At 60.6% G+C, this 18898-nt stretch overlaps 1 protein-coding gene across 1 annotated transcript in view; it reads left to right on the plus strand.

Annotated features, from left to right (window-relative positions):
* Positions 1 to 17713, plus strand: part of Atp11a (ATPase phospholipid transporting 11A) — a 112596-nt gene extending 94883 nt beyond the window's left edge. The window contains 6 exon segments of the mRNA XM_071611650.1: positions 54 to 189; positions 4933 to 4998; positions 6905 to 7008; positions 8805 to 8970; positions 13900 to 13923; positions 13926 to 17713. Coding sequence (XP_071467751.1) covers positions 54 to 189; positions 4933 to 4998; positions 6905 to 7008; positions 8805 to 8970; positions 13900 to 13923; positions 13926 to 14303 — 874 coding nt within the window. The 3' untranslated portion in view covers positions 14304 to 17713.
* The last annotated feature ends 1185 nt before the right edge of the window (positions 17714 to 18898 follow it).

Consider the following 18898-nt stretch of genomic DNA (forward strand, 5'->3'; position numbering starts at 1 on the left):
GTGCAGCCACACGGGTCGCCTTGTGTAACGCTGTCCCCTTCCCTTTCCCACAGGGACATCGCCAAGAACGCGCTGCTCCGCTGGAGGGTGTTCACCTACTGGACCTTCCTGGGGCTATTTGATGCGCTGGTGTTTTTCTTTGGTGCTTATTTCATGTTTGAAAACACAGTCGTGACCAGCGGTGGACAGGTCAGTACTGTACTCTGGTGGCTGAGGATGACCCCTCACCCCATGTGATCACGCTGTGAGAATAGTAGCTCAGCAGGGCTCCCAGGCCCTGCGGGTGGGTCGCAGACGCCTGTGCGTCCAGCAGACACGTCCAGGGTCACGTGGCAGCAGGGCAGGGCCTCTGGGGTTCCCGGGCATGCTGTGTGACCTTCCTTCCATGGCCAGCTCAGGGCCAGTGTGCCACTATGGCATCGGGCAGCACTCCCGGGCGCGGGGTACATTGGCGTAGCGTGCCCGAGCAGGCCGTGCCCCGCGGCGAGCAAGGTGCGTCCCGGGCGCTCGACACTGGCCTGCTTCCTGGGGTCTGTTTTATTTGTATCTTGCTTTTTTCTCTCTGCTACTCGCCTCCTTCACCCTCAGATAGTGACCACCAACACACACATGGTAAGAACCGTGGGTTTGTCCTTCCTCTGTGTTTTCTGGAGTGCACTGCGATTAAAATATTTCTCGAAAATATTTTCACATGTGACCTCTACTGTGTGCTTTGTGGGTAGAAATGCTGTCAGTTCTCCTGCCCTCTACTGGCCAGAGACCTGTGTGTTCCGGCCATCTCTCTCCCTGTCCCCCCACCCCAGGTCTGTGTCAGGCTCTGTGGATCTGAACCTCTTCATGGTGATGAAGGGCAGAGTCAGCAGGGCTGAGAGGCCTGAGGGCATGTTTCAGCTGGCCAGGGAGCTGAGGGGTGTTGGGCAGACTCCAGAGTGCCCCTGAGGGTGCCAGCCCTAGGCCCAGTGTGGTCCTCCCTGAGGGTCACAGCCCTGGGCCCAGCGTGGTCCCCCAGGGTCCCAACATGGGGCTGGCATTCCGAGGTGCGTTGGAGGGCAGCTTACCAACAGAGGGCTTTTCATTCCCGTCCCCGGCACCGTCTTCCCCTGGTGGCCGCCCATGTCTGCCCCGCAGCCTGTGGGTGGGGACACAGAGGCCCTGCCGTGAGTCCTGAGGATTTGTTCCCTCTTTGGTTTTCTCATGGCCAAGAGGTGCTGCCCCTTCCCGTAGCCTAGGTGGTCTTCTGTGAGTTCAGTCCTGGAGCCTGCTGGGGCTGCGCTGTTGCTCCGGGCTCAGTCCCTGCGGCTCCTCCTTGCCCTGGTTTGCCAGGCTGTGTGGTTCCGGCACGGCCCCCACCATCACTGTGGCTCCAGGGCTCTTTACTTCTTCCCTGTCCCGGGCCTTTTCCCTGGCTCAGGCCTCCTGTTGTGTCCTGGACACACAGGCTCCTGTCCTGGACCTCGATCTCGGGAGGTAGTGGCATGTGGGTGGCATGGCAGTCATCACTGGCTCCACTTCCCGGCTGGCCTCTGCCTCGTACTGACAGCACCCTGTTCTCTTGGACGTTCCTAGAACAGAGGTCGAGGAGACTAGTGGAGGACCAGGGGTGGTGCGGGCAGGCCCTGCATGCGTCCCTCTGGTCAGGGGAGGACACAGCTGCTCTCCCTGGAAAGGCAGGCCAGCTGCTGCTCAGGCCTTCCGGCCGGCACTCCTCAGGGCCCCTCGTCCCCTCCAGCCAGGCTGTGCTGCCACTGGCCGGGGCGCCACTGTTACCTCTGGGGGACCCCACGTCCTGCATCCCTTGTCTCCTGAGAGAGGTGTTTCAGCAACATGTCCCAACCTTGTACTCCCTGCCCCTTGTCACATCACTGGAACTTGAAATGGGGTCGGAAAGAGTCCAAGGTGGAGGCAGCCCAGGGCGTCGTGTGCAGCCACACAGCCTCAGGGGACATGGGTGGCCCCAGCTGCATTCACCGGCTGTCACAGCAGGTGCAGGATGCAGTCTCCTCACCTAAGAACTGGGAGGTGCCTGGCGGCGATGGGTGCCCACCCGGTTCTGGGACGTTCTGTGCTGGACTCCCCAGCAGGCTTGCTCCAGGCCCCTAAGGCCCCCACAGCTGACACTGCACGGCCATCCAAGACCACGGTCACCAACAACCACAGAGGTGACTCAGGGCTGCCCAGGAGTTCAGGGTCAGGATGACCCAGGCCACCCCATGCGTGATGTGCCTGCCCCAGTGGCCTTCAGGGAGCCCTGTCGGCTGCATCCAGCGTGTGCGCGTGTCCTGGGCAGTCCAGAGCCCACTCACCACCAGACAGGAGCAGTGTCAGGCAGGGTCAGCAGAGATCAGGAACTCCGCGTCTCCCAGCAGCGACCCTCTCGGTTCTGGGGTTGCAGCTGGGTGATGAGACGCTCTCTGATGGCATTCTCCATGGCCCAGGTACATCTTACAAGTAGTCTAGAAGTCTGTCTTGGTGGTCAAGCCCTCACCTGGACTTCACAGCGCAAATCCCAAGGCACTGCCATCGTGTCTGCTGCGTGGCAGGTTCCTGCGTGAACACTGGAGTTCAGAGCAGGCCATGGTAGAATTCAGGAAGACCAGGAGGGTGGTTGAGATGCCAGCATTCGGGGCGGGGGAGGTGCGGCCACACCGCTCCAAGCAGAGGCGTACTTTGGGGGAGCGTCCCCCACGCAGGCACATTGGCGTGCTGGAAGGTGTGAAGCAGAGCGTCCTATGAGAATGCTCATCCTCAGAGGTGTCGGAGAGGCAAGGAGGACTGAGTGGACGCCCCGTGAACATGGGAACCTGGCTAGGGAGGGGCAGGGAGACCGTGACTGCCAGAGGCTCCGTCCCCTGGGTTGCTGGTGCAGGAATGCAGGGGTGTGCCGCAGAGGTGCTGGCCATGGCTGAGGGGTGGGTCCTCACGTTAGGATGGGTCCTGAGAAGTCAGAAGAGGAGTGTCGCTGGGGGTCGGATCGTCCCTCTGACGAGGAGTGTCCTGGGGGCCCATCCACCTCCCACCCAAGATCCCCAGACTCTCAGCCTAACCAGGACCGTTGGTAGCTACCAGATGAGATCAGGAGCCCACAGCAGAGGAGCTCCGTGCCCGCCACCCAGTGACCTGGCCCAGGGCTGTGGGCACAGAGGGTTGGTGCTCAGCACTTCCCGGGTTCCTGGCTGAAATTCACAGCTCAGGTCTCAAGATAGCTGAGCCTTGCCGTCCGCCTGTGAAAATGGATGGTGGCTCACATGTTTTAGTGGACCCCAGCCAGAGGCCTAACGCGTCTCCCTGGGACTGCCATCAGCCAGCCCCTTGAGGAGGCATGGCAGTGAGGTGGAGGGCCGCCTCCGTCCCCGGCCCAGCATGTCCTCCTGGTGTGCCGCTGCCGAGGCTCTGGGGGACGTGGCATGATGTGCTGTCGTCTGGTTTTGTAGACATCTGCGAGGACAGGGAGCCCCTCTCTCCCTACGGCTCCCCAGGGCCCCAGCAGTCGCTCAGCACCACTGCTCCGACCCTCGGCCTGGTGCCCTGGGAGGTGGTGCCAGTCCGCAGCTGGTCTCGGGCTGAGACCTCCCTGCCTAACGATGAGGTGGGCTGGGCGTCTCTGAGAGGACACACACCTCCCCTGCGCGAGGCCCCAGGTGCAGGCCAGCCCCAAAAGAGGCCGTGAACCCAGGCAGGAAGCCTCTGGACCACGCAGGGTCTCCCTGTGCACCGTCCCCACTCGGGGCCACACAGTTCCTCCCAAGTCACCGTCCCGGGCATGTAGCAGTGCCTCTGGCTTCTGCCCAGTAGATGCAGGTGCCAGAGACATCCCAGGCACAGCTAGGCATGCCCTGCGGGCGTGGTGCCCTGGCCAAGGAGCTCTGCGGGTGCAGATCTGAGCTTGTGCTTGCCTGTGTTGTCCCATCCGAGGAGAGAGGCTGACTTGACCAGGACACGAGCCCAGGGTGTGGTGAGCACCTGTGCCACTAGGGCCCCAGCACTGAGCGCTGACTCTCCCAAAGTCCCAGCCCGTGTGCCCCGGAGTCCCCAGTGCCTTCCCTGCTCACTGCGTGGACCAGAACTCGTGGCCTGCACCTCACAGAAGTCACTGCCGGGTGTAGCCCTGGCTGGGCATCTTAGGTTGAAAACTGCCCTAGAAGGCCACTGCATCCAGTCTTCTAGTCCTTTGTAACACAGAGCTCTGATTTTGCCTTAGAGTGGGGCCAGGGGCATTCTCTGAGAAGCACAGCTCTAGCACCCCACAGGCTGGGTGTGGGCCACTCGCGGAGGACAGGACCTTCACGGTGGCCACTGTTGGAGGCGAGGCTTCCCTGCGACTGACCTCTCCCTGGGAGGGGCATCTCTTACTCTGCGTGCCTTGTCTCTGCTGGAGGTGTGTTGTCTGTGGCTGGACGTGTCTGCACTTCCCGCCGTCCTCCAAGGCCGCTGCTAGAGGAGGGCAGCTGTGAACCCACTTGGTGCTCCCTCCTCCTGCGCTCGGTGGCTGGCGTCTGTGGCATCTGGCCACTGGAAGGGCGGCCCTTGTCCCGCTCTGTCCCGTGTGTCTGCTTGTCCCCTTTCCTGAGGTGCTGGACAGTGTGCTCCCTGTCGCCCGTGTGTCCGGCACTCCTGGCTGTTTCTCAGTGTTGTCCCCAGCAGCAGTGTCTGTCCAGCAGCCTCTCACGTCCTGGGCTTGTTCTCAGACGGGGCAGAAGCGCATCTGGGCACTTGGGTCACTTGTCTCTGCAGAAAGCAGAGGCCAGGAGGTGCCTGTTTGACCCAGCTGTGGGGGCTTCACCTTCACTGGGCAGCGCTGGGCAGGGCCAGGTCAAGGCAGGCCGTAGCCCCGCCCCGCGCAGCCTCCAGTCTGTGTGGCTAGGTGTCATGTTTGCCGTGGCCTTGGGAGCGAGGGGCTGCGTGCGCAGGCAGTCACTCGGATCTTCTCCACAGATGTTCGGGAACTGGACCTTTGGGACACTGGTGTTCACGGTCATGGTGTTCACCGTCACGCTGAAGGTGGGTCTTCTCAGAGCCCTCCTCGTGGCCAGCTGCTCAGAGTAGTCTCACACCCCACGGCTCTGAGCCATGAACCCACACTGAGGCTGATCCACCTGCCCAGGGCCACCCCCAGCTCCCCTTCCCTGCCTAGACTCATGAGGCACCATGTCCCCACGATCCTGGGCGACCTGGTCCCTGAACTGCAGTAACAGAAGTAAGCGAGGAAGTCTCTACTCCAGTGGCGGATTCAGATCAGAATGCTTTCAAAGGGACCATCCCGCCAGAGCCCGCAGGTCAGCCCGAGCCAGCTCTCTGAGGCCAAGTAGCATCCTATGAAGTCCCCTGCCGCCCAGCCTGCAGACAGTAGGAAGGGTCGCAGAGGCACCTCTGTGCCGTACCCCAGCCTGGCGCTGTCCCTGCGGGCGAGCTGGGAGCTGGTGGCAGGGCTGGGGTGGATGAGCTGGTGGCAGGGCTGGGACAATGAGCTGGGAGCTGGTGGCAGGACTGGGGTAGGTGAGCTGGGAGCTGGTGGCAGGGCTGGGACAATGAGCTGGGAGCTGGTGGTAGGGCTGGGGTAGGTGAGCCGGGAGCTGGTGGCAGAGCTGGGGTAGGTGAGCTGGGAGCTGGTGGCAGGGCTGGGGTAGGTGAGCCGGGAGCTGGTGGCAGAGCTGGGGTAGGTGAGCTGGGAGCTGGTGGCAGGGCTGGGGTGGGTGAGCCGGGAGCTGGTGGCAGAGCTGGGGTGGGTGAGCCAGGAGCTGGTGGCAGGGCTGGGGTGGGTGAGCCGGGAGCTGGTGACAGGGCTGGGGTGGATGAGCTGGTGGCAGGGCTGGGGTGGATGAGCTGGTGGCAGGGCTGGGACAATGAGCTGGGAGCTGGTGGCAGGGCTGGGGTGGGTGAGCCGGGAGCTGGTGGCAGGGCTGGGGTGGGTGAGCTGGTGGCAGGGCTGGGGTGGGTGAGCCAGGAGCTGGTGGCAGGACTGGGGTAGGTGAGCTGGGAGCTGGTGGCAGGGCTGGGGTGGGTGAGCCGGGAGCTGGTGGCAGGACTGGGGTAGGTGAGCTGGGAACTGGTGGCAGGGCTGGGGTGGGTGAGCCGGGAGCTGGTGGCAGGACTGGGACAAGGAGCCGGGAGCTGGTGGCAGGGCTGGGGTGGGTGAGCTGGGAGCTGGTGGCAGGGCTGGGGTGGGTGAGCTGGTGGCAGGGCTGGGGTGGGTGAGCCGGGAGCTGGTGGCAGGGCTGGGGTGGGTGAGCCAGGAGCTGGTGGCAGGGCTGGGGTGGGTGAGCCGGGAGCTGGTGACAGGGCTGGGGTGGATGAGCTGGTGGCAGGGCTGGGACAATGAGCTGGGAGCTGGTGGCAGGGCTGGGGTGGGTGAGCTGGGAGCTGGTGGCAGGGCTGGGGTGGGTGAGCTGGTGGCAGGGCTGGGGTGGGTGAGCCAGGAGCTGGTGGCAGGACTGGGGTAGGTGAGCTGGGAGCTGGTGGCAGGGCTGGGGTGGGTGAGCCGGGAGCTGGTGGCAGGACTGGGGTAGGTGAGCTGGGAGCTGGTGGCAGGGCTGGGGTGGGTGAGCCGGGAGCTGGTGGCAGGACTGGGACAAGGAGCCGGGAGCTGGTGGCAGGGCTGGGGTGGGTGAGCTGGGAGCTGGTGGCAGGGCTGGGGTGGGTGAGCTGGTGGCAGGGCTGGGGTGGGTGAGCCAGGAGCTGGTGGCAGGGCTGGGGTGGGTGAGCTGGGTGCTGGTGGCAGGGCTGGGACAAGGAGCCGGGAGCTGGTGGCAGGCTGGCGGGTGGCCTTTCCTTCTCAGCTGAAGTGAGGAGTGGTTCGGGTCTTCCTAGGGAGCTTCAGGAGGTCTCAGCCCCTGTTGGGTTCTGTGCAGCTCCGTCCTGCACGGCCTTCTGCCTCCCTCATGCTGTTGACCTCCCTCTTCCCTCGCAGCTGGCTCTGGACACACACTACTGGACTTGGATCAACCACTTTGTCATCTGGGGGTCGCTGCTGTTCTACATTGTCTTTTCCCTGCTCTGGGGAGGCATCATCTGGTAAGAACTGATGAACACATTGATGCACTATGGCCACCCGCGTCTCCCCAGGCTCAGGGCGTGAGTCCCCTTCACCTCCTGCACGGCTGTGGGCCTGTCTGCATCCAGGTGTCCAGTGCACATTCTGCTGCTGTCACAGGCTGAGTGATTTGCAAACAGTGGAGGTTGTCTGGACTCGTGGCCCTGGAGACTGGAAGTCCCTGAGCTTATGCTGGACTCTGGCAAGGGTCTTGTGACACTGGAATCCTCACAGGGCAAGACAGGGCGAGCATGCCCACTGGACTGTCCTCTCATAAAGCAACTGATGCCACCGTGAAGTGCCTTGCTCATGGCCTGACCACTTCCCCAGGCCCTTCTGCCACAGCCCTTGTCGGGAGTGGCGTTGAGACGCCACATGAGCCCTGGGGACACGTTGAACCCAGGGCCCTGGCACGCAGAAGGACAGCACACTGCACACTCTGGTGGCAGGATACGCAGACCTGGCGAGTGAGTCATGGGGCTGTGACAGGCTCTGTGGGGACAGGCCAGCGCTGCAGCAGGCAGGGCCCTATTGTGCCCTGGAGGGCAGAGGTGACTTCCCCATGCTGTTGTGACGTACCCTGAGCCCAGAAGAGTGCACACCGCCACATGGCCTCGCTCAGGGACTGCTCAACACAAGAGGCTGTGTGCAAGTCCCACCACGTCACACGCTGTGCACACAAGTGACAGGCGGCTCCTGTCGCCCCAGGGAAGTCAGGCAGTTGGGGTCCAGATCCCTGGCTGCCGGGGGAGGGAGTGTCACTGCAGCTGAGGCGGCCGCAGGGGAGTGAGCGGGTAGAGGGGTCAGCCGTAGCAGCAGGGAAAGATGGCCACGCTGCACAGCCCCCTCCCCTGGGCAGCTGGCCTCACTGGGAGGCCAAGAGCCCCCTTGGTCCACATCTGCTGCCCAGGAGCTGTAGTCTCTGTCCCAGCCCCTCCTTCCTGGCAGCACAGGCTCCTGATCCAGTGGCGGAGCGAGCAGTGGGCTGGGGAGGGTCTCCAGCAGCCCTCCAGAGCCGGGCCAGAGTTCAGCGGGCCTCGGGTGGAGGAAGAGGGTGCCTCCGCTGGAGTGCGCCTGAAACTGGGTTCTGCTCCCGCATCACTCACTTCCTGCCTTTTGGCACAGGCCCTGCCCACCCCGGCCTTTCCAGCAGCTTCTGTGCCCTAGGACTCCACTCTGTCCCCTGTCACCTGCAGCACTGCCACCTGAGGTGCCCATCGGCTTTAGCTGGAGGTGGGCTCTGCCTCTCCCTTTCCCGCTCGCGGCACCTGCACCACGGAGCAGGACACACAGACCACCTGAAAGCAGGGCCCTAGTCACGACGGGCTGGCCAGTGGGTGCTCAGTCCCTGTACTCCACCTACAGACGCCCAGGGTCACCCCGACATCCAGCGTCGTCCCGTGCTGAGTCTTGTGGCAGGAGCTCTTGCTGGTCAGGGCTGCCCCACCTCTGTGGTGAGGGGCAGGCTGTGTCCAGGCCCAGGGGTCACCACTCTGCTCTTGTTTCTTCTGCTGTCCTGAAGCTGAACTTCAGGGGCTTCTGGCTCCCTCTGGGATGGCCCTCCCTCCCACCAGGACCCTGTGCTGTGGAAGGTCCTGCCCTATTTGCTCTCGCGTGAGTGCTCCAGAGCAGGCAGCTGGTGCCCTGCCCAGTGCTGTCCACAGCAGGAGCCGGACTCTCCAGAGCAAACGAGCTCCTCATCAGGCGTGGGAAACCGCTGGGACCCATGTGTCCCTCCCAGAGGGCTGACGGCCCTGGCTGTGTCCCCTGCCTGCAGGCCGTTCCTCAGTTATCAGAGGATGTACTACGTGTTCATGCACATGCTGTCCAGTGGGCCCGCCTGGCTGGGCATCATCCTGCTCATCACCGTCAGCCTCCTCCCGGATGTCCTCAAGAAAGTCCTGTGCAGGCAGCTGTGGCCGACAGCGACGGAAAGGACCCAGGTACGGAGTCCACCCAGGCCGGTACGCGACCCTGGCTTTACGATTGGGACGTGTTAGTAGCAGGATTGTTCAGAGGTCAGCCCAGATCTTGCCAATCAGCTTCATAATGATGCATGATTTCAAACTTTAAATTAGGAAAAATTCAAGATGATCAATGTATAATTTGATGATTTGACCTAAACAATCAGCTGAGAGAAGAAAGAGAACAAAGATTAATAGAAAAGATAAACTATCTTCTGTAAATCCACAGAAATTTGAATTTAATCATTACTTTAGATGTTAGATTACATTTTTAAGGTGGATTTGGCTCAACATGTTGACGTTGTATGAAGGATTGCTGGGTGATGGGCTACCTTTTCTCCACACTCCCAAACTGGCCGACACGCAGAATTGTGGGTTCAGAAAGGAAGCTGAGCTCAGGACTCAGCCTCTGTCCCCCTCCAGAGTAACCTCAGCACTGGCCTCTTCCCTGGGACTGCGGGAGGGTGGGAGGCACCAAGCCCCATACCTGTGCAGCCTCTCCAGGACCCCAGCCATCAGTGAGGGCAGAAGGTAACCCTCAGTTAGGGGCCAGCTGGGTCACAGTCCCTTGGGAGTCATTAAAAATACAGATTTTCAAGTTACCTCCCTGCAACTTTCTCACCTCTGTGAGGTGGGCCCTGGGACAGGCTCCCCCGGGCCCCCAATGATTCTTGTGCCGTGGTAGGGCAAGACAGCTCCTTGGCGGGGAGCAGAGCTCATGGCACAGAGAGGTGCACGGCAGAGGAACGCACAGCGGCCTGGCCCGCGGTCCCCCACAGCCCTCCACGGCCCAGATGCCCACCCCCAGGGGTGCCAGCGGCCCTACTTGGGATGGGAAATAGGCCAGCCCTGCCCACCTCGGAGCCCAGCAGTTGAAGGGGCCCTGATTGTGAACCTTCCCAGGACTCTGCTATCTTAACACGTTGAGACCAATGCCACCAGCCCAGGCCTCCCTCCTCTGTGCCTCCTGCCGCCCTGGGTGACGTCAGTGCCAACAGCCATGACAGGGGCCTCTGCCCAGCAGTGGTGGGCGTCCTGCGAGCCGTGTAGGTCTGTGGCCTATCAGTGAGGATGTAGGGAGGGCCACTCCAGGACCCGGAGGGGTTTGGGGTCCAGCTCACACGCACAGGCTGTGGTATCACCTCAGTATCTCCGAGACAAAGCCACCTCCAACACCAGAACACAGGGCCTGGACCCTGCGGCTCATGGGAGGAGAAGCACAATGGCTGTCCACACTGAGGCCATGTGTCCTCCCAGAGGCACTGCCCTTGGATGGGAGCCGAGCTCGGGTCTCGAGCAGTGGTGCTCTGAGACACACATGTCCCTGATGGTCCCATGCAGGGGCACGTGTGCTCGTGACGACACCCCGCACAGAGCGTGTGGTGGACACACATGTCCATGCATAGGGGAAACAGCAGATGCAGGCTGACCACGAGAGAGCAGGCTCCAGTCAGTGTCCTCTGGGTCCCCAGCTATGCCGCCTGGCCCGCAGGTGCTGGCGGACATTGAGGTGCTTGGCTGGACACACCTAGTGGGGCAGAGTTGGCAGGCACCGCCTGCTGGAGGACCTTCCCACCTCCTCAGCCAGCAGTGGCAGGGCTGCAGTGGCCTCTTGGCCCATGAGGAGCACCCAACTGAAAGCAACCTGAACCCGCACAGGAGGCGTGAGGCGGGAGGCGCGGGCGTCGGCCGGCCCTGCAGCTCAGGTCGGCTGCTGGGCCGAGCGTACGGGACTCGTGTGCTGTAACCAACTCACCGCTCTCTTGTCTCTCCTTCCCTCACCCTCCCTTCTCTGCCTGCTTTGCCTCCATAACCACTCCCTGTCCAAACCTCTCCCGTGTGTGGGCTCCGGACCGCGGGACGGGCAGGCTAGGAACCAGTGCCTTTCTGTTGAGCAGCCCACCGTCTTTATGCTTTCCCAGACCTCCAGCGGTCTGAGTTTCTGACCAACAGGTGACCTTCTCTGCCTTTTGCATGCTTGGGATCATGGCCACAGGACGCGGGGTGAATCTGGTGTCAAGGCCAGCCAGCACGTTAGGAAGCACGGTGACTTGCTGACCGTGAGCTGTATCTCCCCCCAGCACAACCCGCTGGCCTGCCTGGGGTCCTTAGCAGTGGCAGGGTCCACGCTTGTTCTCAGATACAGCCACTCAGCACCAGCCACCCAGACGCTCCTCAGACTGTCTCAGCATGGCCCTGCCCTCCTTGGCCCCTGGGGGATGGACAGAAGACCTCCTCCCACACAGCTGTGGGGAAACTGAGGGAGGCAGGATGAGCGGTTTGCTCAGGGTCACAGGGCACAGCCGTGCTGATGCTGGACGTCTTTATCAAATTCCTCATTTTTTTAAAGGCCTGATTGTTCCAGAGAAAGCCTCTCGTGTGCTCTACTGAGCACTGGCCTTTTCAGCAGGCCGTTTACGTGGCTTTCTCGGTCAGCTGCACTGGCCAAGGCCTTTGCCTCCAGAGCCCAGGTGTCAGCAAGCCGAGCAGCGTCTGTGTTTGCCTCAAACCAGAGACAGTCAGGACGGCCGGGGCCCCACCCCTGCCCTGGCTCAGGTGGGAGATCCCACGGCAAGGAAAAGGTCTCTTTCCTCTTAGTGACAGTTCATCTTTTACACACTTTCAGCTGTTAGATTTTTTAAGGTCAAGTAAATAATGGCAAACGAAGTTTTTCTAATTGGGTCATGTCACACTTGGTTAAAACAAATGACATGATTGCAGCTCACATTCTACATACTTGACAGCATTTCAGATGACATTATTAGGGACACTACAGCGAGTCACAGGAGGGGACTACAAAACTAGCTAGATCAGGCCAACTCAGACTCGGCTGTCCCAGCTGTCCACGCAGCTGGTTAGGAGCGAGTTGCTTCAGAGCACAAGCAAGGGCCAGACTCCGGCCAGGCACCCTCACCTGGCACAACCCCTGCCGCACGCACTCCTGGCCACAAAGAGGAGCACTCTGTTGCCATGACACCACGCCATCCTGCAAGACTTTGGAGGAACCAACATCCATTCTGCTGGCCCTGCAGACAGGTGGTTCCTCTCCCATGTCCCCGTGTGGAGCACCCAGCTGGCACACTCTGCGTAGTGACGTGCACTGCGCACGTGCCCGTGTGGCACTGCCTCTGCACCGTCCCAGGGTTCGTTCTGCATCCCTCGCCTGTGAGGGGCGGCAGTCCTTCCTTTGTTCACTCTTCTGCCTGGACTCCTGCCTTCAGACCTTGTGGTTCTTGACTCTCGAACGCCCGTTTCCTCATCTCCGAGGAGCTAGCGAGACTGGGTGCAAAATCGTCCCAGACGCAGGCTCTTGACCTGGAGTGGGAGGCGCCAAGATGCCGAGGCGATGGGACAGGTGGAGGCATGCCCTCGGCCCCCTGGCAGTTCTTGGCAGTGCCTCTCTCTGCTGAGGAAGCAGCAGGGACGCTGTGGGAGCAGGCAGGTGCAGCGTGGGTTCTGGAAGCACCCATGAGCTGTCTTGTAGGAGCAGGACCTTGAGACCGACTGTGGTGGCCTGTGCAGTCTCCCGTCCTGCTCTGCCACCACACTCTGCCAGCGGCAGCCCTGGGGCCACCTCTGGCTCCGAAGGAGTTGCACGGTGCGCTCGGTGCCTTTCCCTGGCAGAGGGCCCAGGATGCGCAGGGCCACCCGCAGCCCTCCCCCAGAGGGTGTAGCCCTCCCCCCGGAGGCCGCGGCGTCATGTCTTTCCTCGCCTTGCAGAGGAGCATGCAGCACAGAGCACCCGTGGATGCCGTGCCCAGCAGCGACAGGCCACTGCTGAAGGACCTCTTACCGCAGCCGCGGCGTCATTAGCTCCACGCTAGGTAACGGTGTGGCCGCTGCCCGCTGGGCGTGGCCCGTGTGCTGTGACTCTCAGACTGTCTGTTCTTCCTCCAAAGTTTTGCCGTGCTGTGCCATTGTTGATAACAGAGGTTCACAATACAAAGGAACACACCCTTTACACACCTGTGCATTTCCACCCAGGTGAGCGCACATGCCTGAGAGTAAGCTGACCAGGTAGGGCGCATGCGTGCATGCGCGTGTACACACACACACACACACACACACTCACGGCCAGTCTCACCCAGCATGCAAGCAGTCGACTGTCCATGTCCAGCGTTTGCAGACAGGAGCTGGCTCCTGGTCAGTGGTGGAAGCAGCTCAGTTCGGGCGCGAGTTGGGACAGATCCTGTTCCACATCAGAAGTGGAGCATTGCTCAGTCGCACTGGACACAGCCCAGGTGGCTCCCAGCTGACCACCATTGTCCAGCAGCTATATCTGCTGGTCTTGGGCTGTAAAGATTCCACGTTGTCCAGCACTTCAGACTCGGGGTTTGCAGTGAGCCCCATGTTTGCCAGTGGCCCCCACCTAAAGGTAGCTTTGTGCGGGCATCGTCCCTCGTGTGGACTGACCGGTACCGTTGGCCTCCCCGCCAGCTGCGTGGATGCAGTCTGTGCCGCGGGCCTCAGTGGGTGGTCACGCAGCAGCACGGCCACGTCCATCAGGTAACAGCAGGCTGAGGGCCAGGGAGTGGGGGAGGCCAGCCATCGTCCCAGGTCCCCCGGGCTAGATACTGGCCTGGACAGGGGAGTCCTGTCCTCCTCTGGGGGGGGGGAGCACTTCCAGGTTTGAGGGTCTCTGGGGCCTTTGTGCTCCCACCGCGTATCATGAGGGCCTGGGAGGCACCACCGTGTGTCCTGCGTCCCCCCACGTGGTTCTCCCTGGGATGTGAGAGGCCTGCTAACAGAGGTTCGTAGTTCTAGACGTGGACAGACACGTTGCCTCTGTGGCAGCTGCTGTGGGTGGACCCTCACCTCTGGGCTGCAGTTCTGTGGGGACAGGGCCTCGGGTCAGCACGGGCTGCTCCCAGGCTTCCTGAACTGACTGCCCGTTTTGTGTCTTGCCAGAGCTCACAGCCACAGGAGTCGGTGGTTCCAGACTCGTCCCTCTCTCCTCTCTGCAGAGCGCAGGTGCACAGAGCCCCAGGCCCTTGGCTGCCCTGGGCGACTTCTGCCTAGGAAGGCAGGCGGGGTGCGCCCGGGGGCGGGGCGCTGTGCCCCCCACGGGGCCTCTCCGGCAACTGCTGTGGATCCAGCCTGAGGCGTGGGTGCTGGGGCCCGCTCAGAGCCCGTGCCACGGTGGACAGTGCCCAGGCCCAGCGCTGCAAGCTGTGCTCGCCAGTGCCTGTGCCCTCGTGCGCCTCTCCTGGTGCCCAAGGAGGCGAAGCCCTGGCCGCAGGCCACTCTCTGGGGCAAGCACACCACAGTCTTTCGTCCCCTGCCCATGGCCTCCAGCTCCAGCTGGACTGTGAACGCAGACCTCGCCTCGGCCCCTCCTCTGCACTGCAGCTGCAGGCTGGCTTCACCCAGGCCTGTGTCAACCCCGTCACCATCTCTGTGTCCTGTCACCTGAAGAGCCGTCCTCTAGTCTGTACCTCCATGCCCAGCCCCCATCCACAGCCGTCCAGCTCACACACGCCACCCTCGGCACCAGGCCCCTCTGCGCTTCCCCCCTGCTGCTGCAGGCTGGACGCCCCGCCTGACCCCGAGGGCGTGTCCACCTCCCGGCCCTGCGGCCTGGCCCGGCCGGTTGCCCACTACCTTAAGAAGCAGTTGTTCCTGACTACATCTGAGTCTCCTGAGGAGGGAGCTTGGCAGGGATCCAGGTCCCCTCTCCTGTCACCAGCTGCCCTTGGAGGAGGACATTGTCATGGCGTGAGCCTGCGTGGTGTGCGCCCCTGGCTGCCACACACCCACGTGGGAGTTGCCAGTTCGCCTTCCTGGAAGGGGGTTCCGGGGTGCTGGGGAAAGGTGGTGGTCCGGGGCAGGGCAGGGAGAGGTCTGGCTGGCGGTCAGACACCCACCCCTGCCGTTTGTACCGAGGTGTGGTCCTCCGAAGCCTGTCCTAGCCAGTCAGTCCCAGCGGGCATGCTGCTTAGCAGCCCCTCCACGCCTCCCCAGGTGGCTCCTGCTGTCCTTCGCAGCCCTCCTGCCTGGGAACCTGGCCAAGGTGTGTGTTGGAGGGGACAGGCGATGGGGGCTCTGTGTTACGGAGCTCCTGCTACCTGGGCTGTGGTCTGTTTCTGGGAGACTCTACCTGATGGCCTTGGTGGACCTGTCTTAGAGGAGACACTTGGAGGCTGGAGCCTCAGCCTGAGGGAGGAAGGCCAGTGCCCTCCATGCAGTGGCCCATAACGGGGACATGCTGTTCCCCAGCTGCTCGAGAGCAGAGGTCTGGGGAGTGCCGGTTCCCAGGCAGTGTGAGGTCTCACCTGCTCAACCCTTAGTCTCACAGCAGTGGCCCCACCATGGGTAGGTCAGAGCAGGACACTGTACCAAAGAGGGGTGGCCTCCCCGGCTGAGGACAGAGGACGTCGTGCCCCCCAGCCCCTTGCCGCTGGCCTGCTCTCGCCCCAGTCACTTCCGTGTCACCCCTGTGGCAGCCAACCGTGGCTAGGGCCCACACTAACCTGCAGACAGTGGTGTGTGCCCGTCGCAGCCCTTCTGAAGAGCCCAGGAGGGTCTGGACGTGACACCTGCAGGGCACAGGCTCGCCGAACGATTATCAACAAATTGTTTGTATCGTATTTTTTTAGAGATCTTGAAGTTGCCTTTGCGCTGAACTATTTTCATAGCTCTTTATATCTCTTTTATCCTTTGTTAACATATCTGACTTTTAAAGTATGTTTTTAGAGCTTTAATGCCTAAGTTCGTGGAATCGTGGCCACTTTATGTTTCTGTTCTGGTGAGAATTCCACTGTATGTTCCAATTTCTGATGACTGTGAATCTCTGGATCAGATTTGGTTCTCCATGTCTCTGTTTCCTGGTGTTTCTGGGGCAGCAGTGAGTTCGGGGGCATGTGAAGGTCACGATGATTTGCTCTTCTTTGTCCTCACGGTTCTCTGCAGTGTCGTCTGCTTTCCGTTTTGTTTTGTTGTTAATTTCCATCCCTCAGCCTTAAAAATAGGAGATTCCTGCTTGAGGGTTTGGTCGGCTCGACCCTGTTCTGCCTGAGTGGAGCCTCGGGTCTGGGTGTGAGGCCCTCGCAGCGTCGTCTTACTCCCGGGAGGTTACTAACGGGACGTGTCTAGTGATGGAAACAGGCACAGGCTGAAACGGAGGAGGAGACCCACGAAGGGGCCCTGCGCTCGGCTCCGTTTCCCGCCACAGTACCTTTAAAGCAGGAACGCCAGCAGTGAGCATTTTTCGTAGCTTTGAAAATCTCCTGCCATGTGAAGGAAGGAATCATCACCTGTGAGGATGACCGGTCATGCACACCCCGTCTGCACACAGCACGTCAGCTCCTGCCAGCCGTCTGGCGACGCGCATTCTCTCCCGTCCCATGCCTATGTGTGAGCTCACACGTGTGTGTGCACACCCACACTGCTCTCTCGTCCTGGGCACCCTGCCCCCTTCTGAGGCTCCCGTGAGGGGCTGTGGCCTGGCTGGGAAGACGAGCTCTCCCGTGCGCACAGCTCACTCTGCAAAAACGGGGCTGCCCTGCAGGCACACGGGCCTGCGGACGACTCCCCCCTGGACTAGGATGCAGTCGCCTCCCAGGGAGGTGCAGCCCCAAGTCACGGTGGAGCAACAGGGCCCAGGTCCACGGGAACTGCACACACGCCCCTGTGCTTCTGAGCACACCAGCGCCTTCTTCCACAAAGTCCCGCCCACCCATTCCGAGCACAAGCAGACCAAAGGCCATGCCCAGGACACCTACGCCGGCCAGGAGGCCTGGATGCTGAACTGGAAAGAGTGGACCCTGGGCACCCACGGCAGGTGCTCTCAGTGGGCCTCTGAGCATTTTGCAGCTTTGCCTGGAGAACTCCGGGGTGGGGGTGAGGGAGCTGCTCCAGTTGCCAAGCACCAGCCAGCGTCGGGTCCAGAGGAAGCGCGCCCCTGGGTCCTGGAACCGCCAGGTCCGTGTGCTCTGCACCGGCCGGCACTGAACTGACAACCACTCTTGTTCCACCTCGATGTTATTTATTGACAACACAGTATAACTACAGGTCCTCGCGTTCTACATTTCTTTTGGAGATTGCCCATTTGTTACTTTAAAAACAGGAAAAATATCAGTTGGCGAATGCAATCTTTTTTTTTTTTTTTAACCAGAGGCAGGTGAGTGGGAATGAAACTCATTCTAATGCTGTGTAAACAAAGCTTTAATGAAGGTATGTTGGAAGTATTATGAAAGTGATTCTACTTTTGCAGAAAAATCTTAAGATCAATTTATATAGCTTTATTTTTTACTTTATCAGGATACTCAGAATTTTAATATGCCTATATTGTCTCTGACTTAAAATAACATGTCTGCATTACCATTTAAAATGCCCATTCACTATGTAATGTAATAAGAGAGAATCTTCAAAAATGTATTTAATGTGAACGGTATCTATAGCTGTCATCATCATAAACACTGGAATTTATTTTTTAAATTATCAAATGTGGTAGGTACATTTAACATATATCATCCTCCAAACAGTAACATTCAGCTGATAATTCGTTAACTTGCTTTGAAAAATTAAATTGTGATTTAAACCAAATCAGACATTTCTGTAAAGTTTATTTTGTATGCTACTGTTTTTAACTTTTATTTCTGTAGCAAAAGTACAACTTGATGATCTTAATTATATTGGATTTTTCTGTAGATTATCCAAGCAGAAGACATGAATTTGCTCACAATAAATACCAAAAAAATCTGCTTCCATCTCCTTACAAATACACAGAGTCCCGTGAGTTGTCCTTAGGTGTCCTGTGAGGGAAGCTGGGGGAGGCACTCTCGGGTGGCATCTGCGCAGGGTGAGGCAGAAGCAGACTGGAGTCAGCCCTGCCCCTGCTGCCCGGCACGCGCCTGTGTATTGTGGGGTGTCTGCACCTCTTCTGATGCTGATCCCCTCCGGGGCCACCTTCATGGCTAGCATGTAAAGCTAGTGTGACAGCTCTGTTCCCAGGCCTGGAGGACACAAGGGGCTTACCCAGAACCCAGGGTCGGGATTTCTCAAGCTAGTGGGTCATTCTCACCATGCGCTCACCAACCCCCGCCTGTGCCATGGCCCTCGACCCTGCGACTCTTCTCCAAACCCTGGACTCCCCAACCCTTGAGTACTCTGCAGCCTGCAGAACTCTTCAGGTGCAGAGCAGACCCCTCCAGGTCTGGGCACCCCGTTCACCCGAGAGCATCCTCACCTCCACCAGGTGTGGAGCCCCCTGCCCCGAACCTCCTGCCAGGGCTCCACTGCGAACAGACGTCCTGGAGGCCCAGTCAGGCCTCTGGCTCCCTGGGTGGACTTCTAGACCTGGGGCTGTCTGGCCCTGGAGGGCCACGAGTCCAGCTGCCTTTTCACTCATTGCAATGGTGACCGCATCTGGAACATTCCTTGGCCCTGCCGTCGTAGACCTTCTCCTGGCCACTCGGGGGCTGCCAGTGTGGAGGCTCCAGGGCCTTTGCAGGTGCAGTCCTGCAACCTCCACCTCACAGGCAGTCTCCCCTCTGGCAAGGACAGCTGTACTTTCCTGGGACTAGGGGAGAGTAGGGAACAGGCCAGCCAAGGAAGGTTGGCTTCCTGGGAGAGGCTGGCCCAAAGGTGGCCCTGCAGAGCACACCCTCCAGCCCACACATGGGCTCCCGCCCAGTAAGCACCACCCAGGGACAGAAGGAGCAGGAGGGCTGGCCTCCATCCTGGGCCCATCCTGCCTGTGTCTGTCAAAGGTCTTTTGTAACTCAGAACTTGTAGATGGCTGGGCGTCACCACGCGCCAGTCGTCCCCCCAGTGGGGAGGTAGAAGCGGGAGGCTCGAGGCCAGCCTCAGCAGTTTCATCTCAGAAACTCATGGGAACCCAGCAGGTCGGAGTGTGTGCTCTGCTTTAGGTCTGGCCCATCAACAGTGTTTGTATGATGAACTTGAC

This window comes from Marmota flaviventris, chromosome 4 (assembly GCF_047511675.1).
Source record: "Marmota flaviventris isolate mMarFla1 chromosome 4, mMarFla1.hap1, whole genome shotgun sequence".
Taxonomy (NCBI): domain Eukaryota; kingdom Metazoa; phylum Chordata; class Mammalia; order Rodentia; family Sciuridae; genus Marmota; species Marmota flaviventris.